The sequence below is a fragment of the Tyto alba genome, unplaced genomic scaffold, assembly GCF_018691265.1.
Source record: "Tyto alba isolate M040663 unplaced genomic scaffold, T.alba_DEE_v4.0 Super-Scaffold_6, whole genome shotgun sequence".
Classification (NCBI taxonomy): domain Eukaryota; kingdom Metazoa; phylum Chordata; class Aves; order Strigiformes; family Tytonidae; genus Tyto; species Tyto alba.
Window position 1 is genome coordinate 10,737,709 of NW_024881327.1, and position 12,056 is coordinate 10,749,764.

Consider the following 12,056-nt stretch of genomic DNA (forward strand, 5'->3'; position numbering starts at 1 on the left):
CACGTATGATGCAATGTCACATGGGAGATTAAAGCTCAGAGTAATTTTCAAGGTTATTTTTAATTTGTCCTCAAATAAGCCCTGTTTTTATTTTTTTTTTAAAAAAAAAGGGCAAAAAAAGACTTTCAGAGGGAGCAGAGTAGAGCACTCCTCTGTCATTTTCTGAAATGAATTTGAGCACCAAGCTGTGTCTACCTTTTCTAAAGCAGGGCTCATTACAAAGCATGCAGGGGAATACAATGTGAGTGAGCCTCACACTCAGCTATATGAGTTTAAAAGGCTTTACAGAGGCAGAAAAAGTATATTGAGCCTGCAGCAGGAATTTTTTTTAGACCACTTGTCTGATCTGAACGTCATGTGTAGAGAAGCACAAGAGCCTGGCAGAGCATCTGATGCAACCAGGGTGGATCTGGGGTGACCAGGACACCCCAGAAGCTTGTAAGCCACTAGAAACAAAGATAGCCTGGTGAAGTGTGTTAGTGGTGAACTGCACGCTGGATTTGCTGCAGAAAAGACACCGCGTAGAAGTTACTGCTTCCATGGAAGGTAGCGGGACCTCTCCTTGGCTGGCTAATCCCTGGCTGAGCCCCTCTGAAAAGCTCTTCCCTAACACGGGAAGGGCAGAAAAAGAAAAAAATAGGGAAGAGTTGATTGCTTCCAGAGCAATAAGGAGACATCAGTGGCCACGTGGAAGGATTTCTTCCTACCCACAGCCGCTCTCTGGCCCAGATGCCTGGGGCATAGCCCTGCGGCCCACGCAGAGGTTTCCCTGCCGTGGTGTGCTCTGCACCTGGCTTTCCTCCTCTCCTCAGGCTGCCATTTTGGTGAAAAGCTCTGGCATTGGGCAGGGCTGAGGAGGCATAAAGCATCGCTACCTCTGCGCAGCCCCGGTAAAAGGTCCGTGCCGTGGCCCACCGGAGCGGAAGGCCACCAACGGCACCTGGCGAAGGACTCTGGGGGAAAACACCTACTGGAAGAAGGTTCACAGGGCAGGTGAAAGCTGTGGAGAAAACTCTAATGAATAATGACTTGCATTGCCACAAAATTCAGCAGACCTCACCACACGCTTGCCTGTGGGCTTCTTGGCACTGGACTGCCGTACAGCTGCTAGGGGGGGGAGGAGAGAGGGGCTTCGGAGATCAGGACGGCCTGCAGATTTCGGCATCTCTGGATACCTTCAGGCCTGGTCTCTGGATGATGTAACCCGTCAAGGAAATGGCGAACAACATATTCTTCTGGCGAAGGCCTGACCCCACCGTGGGCCGCCCTTAGCCGGCAGCGAGAGGTGGACGCCAGCCCGGCTGCCCCCAGGAGAGGCAACCCCCCGCGCGATGAAACACCGAGCTGTGTGCAGCCGAGAGCAGGGGCACGAGCAAAACGGGGTTGTTTTGGTGCTTTTACTTAGAATTTTACCCATTTATGAAGGAGCAGCTTCGTGGAGAACTTTCATGGCTGAAATGTAGCCAGATGGAAATTGATTTAAGCAAGAGTCTCCTGGCTCCCTAGGACAAATTGCAGGCTTTGCTCCTTCATCTACTTTTTTTTTTTTTTTTTTTTCTTTTTTGTGGATGCCTTGTCCTCCTTGATTGCTCAGTCAGAAGCAAACAGAGGAAATTGAGTGTAAAGGGGAAGTGCTGACTATTTTCCAAAGGTCTCTAGATGATGAAATAAATAAAACAAAAACAAAGGAAATATTTTTTCCTCAATGCTTTTAGGTGTTCTAGAAGCTGCCTGTAACACCAGTTAAGTAAAAGCTATTATGTCACAGGTGTAATTTTACACCAGAGAGTAGCTCTTTTTATGCTAAACAGGCATGATCCATGCAAATGCAGGTGAATTTTCATCTGATACGTGACACGTTGCACGCTGAGTATGCAAACACTGCAAACTGCCAGGGCTGTAGCGTAAGGGAGATGAATAATGTGGGCGCTGGACTAGCTTCAGGGACCTCTTCCCCACACCCTGAGCCCTTGCAAACATCTCTGTGTGTTTTGCTCAAATACTGACTGTCAGTTTGGTGGTCTGAGTGGGACCCAGCTTGTGCATTGCTTCTGTGGCGTGCAGAGACTTTTTCTAATGGATGGCATTAAGATCAGAAAAGGAGTACTCAGGAGTCATATAATTGCTTGCTCATTGGCCTCTTTTTATTTTTCTTCTTTCTCACAACAGACGTTTATACTTTGACCACAAATACTTTCCTAAGGTCAAAACTTTGTATGAAATGTGTGAGTTCCTAAACCAACAAGCCTGCCAGTTGCCTAGAAGCCATGTACAATCCAAGATGAAAAAAAAGGAGCTGGGAAAGGAACTGACTATTGTTATTAGTAAGTGATATTTCATACTTAACAAAACCAAGAGAGTAATTTTAAACAGTGGAAAGCTGGCTTTCCCTTGAGACCTTCATTTAGAATAGCTTAAATCCTGGAATATTTGCACATGCTTAACTTCTGCCCATTGATTTCCATTGTCCTCAGCGCAGCTGCTGATCTGCTTAGCCTGTAAGGCTTGCTAAACCTCTGCAGTCACAACCCTTGGCCGCGGTTTGCGGCCTGAGCTGGTTACCCATCGCGCCGGGCCCCTGGCAGCACCCTCGGCCAGAGCGAGCTCTGACCCCAGGCAGCGCCCGGCCTGCGGGGAAAGGAGATTCCCCGAACAGACCTCGCCGCGGGGGCGCGGCAGGAATCCGCCGAGCGAACGTCGCCGTCCCTGCCCCAAGGAGCGGGCTACAGGCACTGCCAGAACGCCAGCAGGGCCGGGGAGGCCCGGGGGATCGGCGGGCTCCCCCCTCGCCGCTGCTCCCGCCAGGCAACCCCTCAGCGCCGGGAGCCGGGCCCGCCCCGTCCTCAGCGAGCCACAGAAGCCGGCGGCGCCGGCCTGATGCGGCCCGTCACGCTGCCCCGGGGCCTCCGAGCGGCGAGCCCTCCCGCCCCGCGGGCCTAGGGAAAGCGGCGGGGCGGCGGGAGACAGGAGCCGGCAGCGGCCGCCGCCACCGCCCGCCCGCGGGGACCCACCGGGGCCCACCGGGGCCCACCGGCTGACAGAGCGCCCCGCCCCACCCCGCGCGGGGCGGGGCGGGGCGCAGCGCTCGCCGCCGATTTGTGCTCCGGGGCCGGCCCCGCGCTTCCTATTGGCCGCCCTGCGCCGTCACTCCCGCCGGCAGCGGCGGCGGCGGCGGCGGCGGCGGCAGCAGCGGGCTGGACTTCCTCGTTGCCGCGGCGGGGCCGGCGGAAGGTGAGCGGCGGGGAGCGGGGCTGCGGCGGCCGGGGGGCGTGGGGGGGGGGCGGCGGCGGCTGCTCCTCGCCCCGGGCGGCCCCGCTCGCCGCGGTCACAGCCCCGCCGGGGTGGGCCCGGGCCCCGTTGCGCTGGGGCCGGGCCCGTCCGGGTGCGGCGGGTGCCGAGGGAGGGAAAATTCGGTAGAGCCGCTGCCGGTCCTGGTACCGAAACGGTGCGGGGGGGGGAGCCGGGGCTAGAAGGCAAACAGCGGGAGGGTGCGCGGAGCGGCGTGGCGGGGCCCCGCGGCCCCCCGCTGGGCTCTCCCCCTTCCTTTCCTGGCGTAGGACGCGCGTCCCCGGGCGGGGCCTCCCCGGGCCGGTGCGCGGAGCCGGGAGCCGGTCGGTGCTGCCGCTGCTGCCGCCTCGCCCGGCGCCGCGGGGCGGGCGGGGGGCGGGCGCCCGGGGCCGCCGGTGTGCCCGCCCGGCCCCGCCGAGCCCGCGGGGGCAGCAGGAGCGGGGAGCGCGGCAGCCGAGCAGCCTGTGTCGGGGGGCGAGGGAAGGGAGGTGAGCTTGCCGGGGTTGCAAAATGGAGAGGATGCGGGTCGTGTTTAATTTTGTTTATTTTAATTTCTGTTTTCTCTTTTCGACGGGGACACCTCTTGCTGAGGGCGGGTGGTTATACAATGGAAATGCTCTGTTTCTGCTTTAACTCGTTCGCTGTTACGCCGTGCGTTCCCTTGCTCTCTAGCCTCCTCTATGTTGGACGTTGAGTTGGAGTAAAATGAAGGCAAAAGGACGAAGCAAGTGGGCTTGGAGGCATAAGGGCAGAAAGAAGCAGTAAATCCCTTCATTATTGGGCAATGCTGATAAAAGGATCGCATTTGCTAGCTGAAATCTCACAAACAACAGGGAAGGAAAAAGCTTGTTTATTCATGTCTTGCCAGTTGGCAGATCTCTTTGTTTAGAGAGCATCCAGCCTTGAGTGTTGCTTGTTGCAAGCACAATATTTACTTAACTAACTTTCCCAGAAAGGATGCAGTTGCAACTATAGCTTTAGAATATGTTTGTATGATCATGTGAAGAGACTGTATGTCAAGACAGTTATTAAAAAGAAAGAAAGAAAAAAAAGGCAAAACGTACCCTGTCACGATCTTACATGCGGCATTATTATTTTACCAAACCACCAGGGTTGTTTTCTCACCAAAGGGTATATACTTAGTATGTCAGCTGAGCCTTATCATAGCAGAGGGTGGATGTTCTTCCCACAATAGATTTCCTCAAAATATTTCCCCACAGTGTGAGGTTTTCATATCTCTAGCTGTGCTGTGTACCTCCTTCACTGTTTTGATGGTGAATTAATTATTCCTGGAATGTCAGGGTTTGAGGGTGTTGGGTTATGTCTTGATAAACCCCTCTCCTTTTTTTTTTTTTTTTTTTTTTTTGTTCTATATGAGGAGTCTCTGCAAATGACCAGTTTTGCTGCATTGCATCTGTTCTTATCTCTAAAACATAAATGCCAAGCTGGCTGTGTTGTGATCTGTGAAGAACGGGAATAGGTGATGTGGTTGGGTACTGCAGCTCTTGTGCTTTTTGCAATCCAATTTATGAAAGGGTCTGGGAACTTTAAGGCCCTAACTGATACATTTAAAGGAAAACACATTCCCTAAGGGTTTGTCCTATGAAGATCAAAATGCAACTTTTGTTTAAGGTGTATTAAGCTGAATGCTAGGAATAATTAGGCATTTTTCAAATTTCAGTTAAGTGAATAGGAACCTTATCTATATTTTACATATATGTGTGTCTGTATGTGCAGACGCATGTCTGTGTTAGTGCCTGCCCACACTAGAAACTATTTATATAATTGTTTTAGTATAAGGAGGGTATGCAGCTTGTAGGGGTAGTTTGCAGTGTAACATGCATTTTTACTTCCTCTGCTAGTGTCAGAGAAGAGTAACTGCCTTAACCAGATTAGAAATGGACTGTGAAATTGTTGTTTGAAGCCTTGTTGTGTTTCAGGACAGAGTTCCTACTGGAACACATGATGTATTAAAAAGTGCAGCAGCTTTTCTGGGGGGAGAAACAAGCAAACATTAAAACAGTTGTAACTTTAAAATTGTGCTATGTCTTCAAAATAAGTAAATTTAAAAATATGGCTAACCAGGCCATTGGAAAATATTTAGCTGTGCCTGTACACTCCAATGGGAAGTGACTGTGTAAGTTTTCACTCTCGAGTGGCAAGTGCTGCTTTGTCCCCTTGAAATATCAGCAAAATTTTTGGAGGATGGGGGTTTGGGATTCAAGGGAGGTGACTTAAAACTAACCAAAAATCTAGCTAAGTCCACATTTTTCTAAAGGGCCTGGCATGCGTCGTTATCTATTGTAGGGATTGTTAAACTTAAGGGTGCTCTAGAAAATCTGGCCACAAGCATGAATGAGGTTTGAGCTCCTCTGAAATATCACCCTAGTGGGCATCTGAATTACTGGGAGTTTGAAGTCTTCCTGTTTTACATAGGTTTACCCAGAGGAAGACCCATCTCTTGCCAATGACGTTGCATCCCCCTGCCCGTTACAGCAACTTCTTGTGTGGACTATGAACACAAGGAAAGTAATTAAAGTATTTTTAGTATTTTAAATGAAATTATCACTAGGAAAGATGACTAGTCTATGGGGAGCAGACTTTTTAGGAACCCTTTTAGAAAGATATCCCAAATTAATATTTAGCTCGTGTTGTACAATGTCACTGTAATGCAAGTTGTATAGTCTTGAAATCTTTTCAGCTCAGATGCAGCATCCACTTACACTAGCAGGGAATGTGATCTTTAGATCTTTAGGTTTGTTGCTATCCTGCTGCTTATATCTTCATAACAAGGTAATTCCCCAAGCTGAGAGAAATGTCAGTCCCAGATTTCTGATGTCAGTTTTGAAATGATTCCTTGCCTTGATGTTGCTTGTGCTGTGTGGTGTGTTGGTGTGTGTTTTTTTTTTTTTTTTTTTGAGACGGAACATGAAGTTCACTATAAATATAGCAGTTGGGTCATTTAAAGCACATGCACTCGCTTCAATTTTACTGTGTCCCACGGCATTCCTATTCTTAGCATAGGAAATAGTGTAGCCGGTGTAGAGGGTATCTTCCATCAGGCTTTTGTGCTGAGGGCAACTAAGTACAGAGTGTACTCAGCAACTGATTTAGCTAGACAGAGCCTTGTAACCTGCTTTTTCATCTGGATGCTTTGGAGCTGGCCAGTGATAAGCACATGTGTGGATGTGAATGAAGTATGCTCTAAAGGAGTAAGGGCTGTTAAAGATAAACGGGATTCATAGCATGCTTTAAAGTACCTAAGAAGAGATCCTAGTAAAACGGTTTGTGGTAGGAAATTGCATCACTGATGACGTACAACTGGAAAGTCCAATCCACTCCCTCCCCTGTCCAGCTCAGTCCTGCCTCAGTGGAAGGGACCACACCTGGCTGTGTGACCACAGCTGACGGGCAAGGATAGTGGGGTAAGAGATGAACGCTGTTACTTGGGGACTTAGATTAGGAAAGGCTTTATTGCTAATACCTGGAGCTTGAATTAGCACCAGGCTTTGGAAACAAACCGAATGCATGCGCTTTCTGTCTGCCTAGAGGAGGAGAAGGAATCTTGTTTCCTTGAGGAATCTTTGGTGCATCAAGGGTTACCTTTTGCTTTTCAGTCCTGTGCTAAGATAGTAAGTGCTGCTGCTCTAAATTGCCTTAGTTTAAAACTTGGCATGGTGAGTCATAAGACTTGATGTCTTGGATCTTTCATTTTCTTCTCTTCTTTCTTCTTCCCTTTACAAAAAAAGCTTTAATCGGTTTCTGGCTCAAGCAGAAGAGTTCTCAAGGTCTTATTAGTATAATACGTTTAATAAATAACTCAAACCTACTGAGATTAGGAGTGACAAGGGAGTGTTACTAAAATCTTTCACATGCTGCTTCTGGAATGAGAGCTGTTTCCCTCCCCCCAGCTTTTATGCATTAGCATCCTGTTGTTATGATCAAATTCGGGCTGAGTAATTCCTTGGGCCTTTTGTATCGCTATGTTTTTTCCTCTTCCCATGTTACCCCATTCTCTGGAGTCCCTGACTTTCACTGAGCACAGCACAAAAGATCACACCTGACTGCTGGCAGGTTACATCAGTGTTATCTGCCCATTGCTGTCAGGGCCTAGCTGCCAGTGTGCTGCTCTGTGTGAACTGCTGCTGCTTGGGAAATTCTTGCAGTTTAGGGATGTGTGTGTGTGCACATGCACATATTTGGGTTGCAAGAATGTGTTCAGTTCAGCAAAATACTTATTAATCTGGGTTAATCAGAAATAATATAGTTCTGCATTGACCAGTATACCACAAGTACCTATGTTGGTCTGTTCAGGACTTGTTTGACCACCGTGGAGAATTTTTAAAGATTTCCTTAAGCAGTGGTCCCAAATACAACACTATAACTCTAAAACTTCAGGTTTGGACCTGTTAGTCCATAAAGCATTACAGTTAGTTTGGGCAGTTGGTTGATTTTTTGTTTTTGAAGAAGAGTGATTTTGCTGAAATAAAGGCTCAGCTCTGGGTTTCAGAACGCTTTTACTGCCTTGAAGATGGGAATGTCCAGGGCACAGAGGTGCTGACTCAGTACCTGAGCTAAGCTGTCTTGATTTCTCTTTGTTTGCCTGTATATTGGTAGAAATTCCTTTTTACTGGCAGTCCACAAGACTGATAGTCATGCAGGAAATGCCTCTTTTGCTTGTTATCACTTCAGCTCAGAGTAGCTTATCGCTGTAGGATCACTTGTGAATACTTGTTTCATTCACATTCCTTCCCCTGTTTTTCTTGCCCAGGAAGGATACATGAGATGCTGAAAAGAGAGAAAATGCTATGCTGGGGATACTCGTCTTTTGGACAACCTGGCATAGGTAGCAACCTCCAGGTCATCATTCCTGAACCGCAGGTGTATGGATTCATTCATGACAGAAATGTCAAGGAGGTGGCATGTGGAGGAAATCACTCTGTGTTTCTGTTGGAAGATGGGGAAGTGTACACCTGTGGCTTGAACACCAAAGGCCAACTGGGGCATGACTATGAAGGAAGCAAACCAGGTAAGTCTGCTTTTTGTATGAGCTTCAAACTGTCTGGATGCTGTTAGACTGAGAAGGTTATGGAAGCTGCTCTGTGTTGATTGCTCTGAAGCAGCTAACGGATCTGAAAATCATGTGTAGTAACACCGTAATGATGCTGAATAATATTTGCTGGCTCTGGAAAGCTGAAGCTGAGCAGCATGGGTGGGGAGACAGGTCTGCTCAGTTTGTCTGGGAAATGCATCAAAACAGAGGCAAGCGCAGATGGTCTTAGGGCAGATTTTATTATTTGGCCATTATGTTGCCTTTTTGTAAAAGGGAAGAGAGGGACATGAGTCACAGGTGTCTTCTGCTTTGTCTTTCCAATTTCACTGTATCCTTATGACTACTCTTCTTCAGTTATTGTTGGGAATTTTGTCATTTATGTCAAAGAGAAGAGATCTGTGTTGAGTATAGTTGTGGATAACAGACTCGGTTTTGGCCAAGAGGGTTTATAAATTCTGTTTTCCCCTCTTGGAAATCTATTGTCGACTCGTGCCTTCACCCCTGCATGCTTTCTTATTCTAGAAGGAGGTCACTGTAGCCTGGTGTTCCCCAGACTCAAATTGCATTTCCTTCATTGTGTTCCAGTGGGCAGAACCTGAGTGTGCAGAACCACAGGCAGCTAATGCCTCTCCTTCCCAGGGTGAAAGAGTGATTTAATTATGTATTGTTATTCTGAGAAACTCTGAAGCCTTTCTTACGGACTTGGCTTTCCAGTTCACCTTCCATTAACTTCTTGGTTTTGGCATGTGGTAAAGATACAGGTGTTTGTTCCCATAATACAATAAAAATCCCTCTGTGGGTAATTAGAGTGATAAGACATCATCTTTCCTCAAACTGTAGCCTTGTAGTAGGTCTTGAGGCTTCTGTAGTGTACCCTATTACTGCCTGACAGAGATATGAGATGTGTACAAAATAGCCACATGTAGGGTATGCAAATCTGACCTGACTCATTTCACTGCTTCTTTTTTTCTGTCTGTGTGTCTTTTGTCCCTTTCCCTCAAAATAGGGTGGTAGATGTTGGATGCTGGATGTCTGTGGATTAGAGGAGTTGACCTTGAATCTGGCTTCTCTTGCTTTTCCTACAAGTCATTTCCAGACAATTACTAAAAGAGGTCAGGATTATCAGGAGTGCTTAAGTCCTCTCTGTGTACAACCACTGTTCATCTTCTGATGACTTGTAAATTTAGGCCCTGGAATAAATGAAATGCTTAGTAAAAGGAAGCCAAGCCGAGCGAATATCCCACCCGACCTGATGAGGATACTTCATCCTGCAAATCACCTAACTAGCTGCACAGCTGTAGTGCAGAGGCCCCAGAAATTCAGTACTGTTCTGAGTGCTGTAAAGATGTGTACTCTGAGAAACATCTTTGGGCTAGCCTGCTGTTTACCTATAAAATAAAGCAAACATAAGATGGTATTGAAAATAGAGTCTTCAGAGTGAGCAGATGATCAGAGCTGGAAATGGATCTCATGAATCCTGAATGCTGAGGTGTAGACCTTTAGCAGCTAGGTCATCCTGCCTTCAGCTTTGGCTGTAGGAGAGGGGCAGTCTGAGATTTGGAAATAGAAATAAAAAGGTCTTTGGGTTTGATCCCAAGTGCCCTTCTTTAAACTAAGGGACTGTCACTAAGATGTGACACCAAGTCCCAGTTATCCTGCAGGTTTTATTTAGTCTGAAAAAGGTTCTGCAGTGCTGCTCTCTGAGGAGCCTGTGACCATCCTAGAGAAACTGTGTTTGTCTACTGACACACCACTACCAGCTGTGCTTGCAGTGGGGTTTCTGCTGGCTGGGGCAGGTGAGAAGGATGTGATGATGTAAAGCAAGGAACAGTTTCCCTTTTCATTTCATGGTGAACACTCATAGCAGTCATGATAACAGTAAACTGAGGAAGAGTGCCATCTCACACACTCCTTTGTGTGGGTCTGCTTTGGCTTGTGGCAATGAGAACTGAATTTCTTTATTCACCTTTACAAATAAGAACAAGAATAATCAAGCCCTCGTCTTTCACTCCTGCCTCCCCTGTATGAGATAAAGACGACCTTACATCTTCCATATAGAAAGGTGTGTCAAAGATCATCTTTCTAATGCTTCATTAGTTGTGGACCTATGAATGAAGCCATGTCTAATGGGAAGTGAAGATGTATGTGTGGAGCATAGGGTTCTGAGCTAGAAAGATGATAGAAGACTGTCAGGAGGTGTCTGAAATAGAGAACAGGAGAAATGCCTGGAACTGGGAGTCTTGCAGCTGCACCTCTCCAGCCTCTGCCAGACAGGGCAGTGTTGGCTGAGGCCTCTTGGTCTTACTGCCTTGTGGCTTGATTCTGCCTGGCTTGTGAGGGCAGCTGGAAGTGGCTGACCTCTGCCCAGCTCTGGGAGCAAGCTGCATCTCCTGCTGCGGGAGGCTGTGACACAATACTGATTGTCCCCTCCAGGCAGCCCCTGGAGAGCCTCCTCCAGACTTCAGAAATGCTTACCATGGCCTGCAGAGTGGCTTGGTTGAGTTTGAGAGTAACATCAAGACATAAAAATATGCAGAGGGTCTTGAACCTTTTGAAGGCTAGATGACTTCAGAGGAGTGATCTCCTTCCTGCTGCCCAGGTCTGTGCTTGTAAGAGGGAACTCCCATTTATCTCTCTCACTTTTTGTGTCTGTGTACTTGACATGCTGCCAGCATGCTAAAAGTTTCAATTAGTGTTTTTAGAATATATAATCATGTTTAATCAGAGATAGTTATTTCCCAGGATGATGTCTGCTTGTGAATAAAATTCTGGAATTTTGCAATGCACTGAACATGGATCTAACCCTGTTCTCCTTGCAAAGCTTGCAGGTTTTACTAATGACTTTCAGTGAGGGAAGGTTTGTTACATTTGCAGTGAGGGCTTTCAAAGACTTTGCCTCCCTTTTCTTTCTTTACTACGTAGTACAAATATTTTTTTTTTTCTCTTATCTACTGCACATTTATACATATCTGGAGGAGGAGGATTCAATTTTGCTTCTCATTCATGCTATTCACAAAATGTCAAACAATGGCACAAAATTGTTTCAACAGTTCCGCTTAGAGGAGTCCTTTAGAGGGCACCTTTTGAAATTACAAAAAGTTGTTAATTAAAAAGCTGTGTTTATTGTCACATCAGCTAGGCTTGTGGATGTAATGCAGAGACAAGATAGCAGCCAGCGAAGTGATTCTTGTGCCTCTCTGCTACAGGGAACAGAAATTACTGGGGGAGTGCATGCCACTGAAACAGTGTGAGTCAGTAGTTTACTTTCTGGAAGTGCCCTTTCCTTGGATTTTACATTGTGGTGGTAAAATTAATTATTAGGATGTCCAAAAACTTCATTTGCCTCAAACCTTTCCTCTGGTAACCAGACAAAACCATGGGTTTTTTTTTTTTACAAAATTTCCTGTCTGGATGCAAATGTACAGGGTAGCATTGCTTCTGTGTGCATTGTGGAATGCATGTGCTCATAGCTACAGGGCTAGAAATACTATGTTTGGTCTCTTTCAAAAAGCAGGAGAAAAACCCCACCAAACCAAAAAATACTTCATCATCCAGATCCCCTGGATTTCTCCAAACTCAGTAGCCTTTCTTTTCAAACATAAATCCTCTTGTCCTGAACTTCAGCATGGGGTTACAGTGACCAGAGACCTTGGTGCTCACTGTGGCGTGCCTGTTAATCATGAACTCTGTAACAGCTGAGAATTCAGATGCACGA

General features: G+C 47.1%; 1 protein-coding gene across 5 annotated transcripts in view; it reads left to right on the forward strand.

Annotated features, from left to right (window-relative positions):
- The first annotated feature begins 3,186 nt into the window (after positions 1-3,186).
- HERC3 (HECT and RLD domain containing E3 ubiquitin protein ligase 3) overlaps positions 3,187-12,056 on the forward strand; it is a 52,976-nt gene continuing 44,106 nt past the window's right edge. Inside the window, exons 1-2 of one of the 5 annotated variants that reach the window (XM_042807928.1) lie at positions 3,187-3,231; positions 8,060-8,317. In XM_042807928.1, coding sequence (XP_042663862.1) covers positions 8,074-8,317 — 244 coding nt within the window. In that variant the 5' untranslated portion in view covers positions 3,187-3,231; positions 8,060-8,073. Of the gene's footprint in view, positions 3,232-3,347; positions 3,777-8,059; positions 8,318-12,056 lie in introns of those variants that run through there. The other 4 variants (XM_042807929.1, XR_004405745.2, XM_032983318.2 and 1 more) reach the window with 4 other exon arrangements.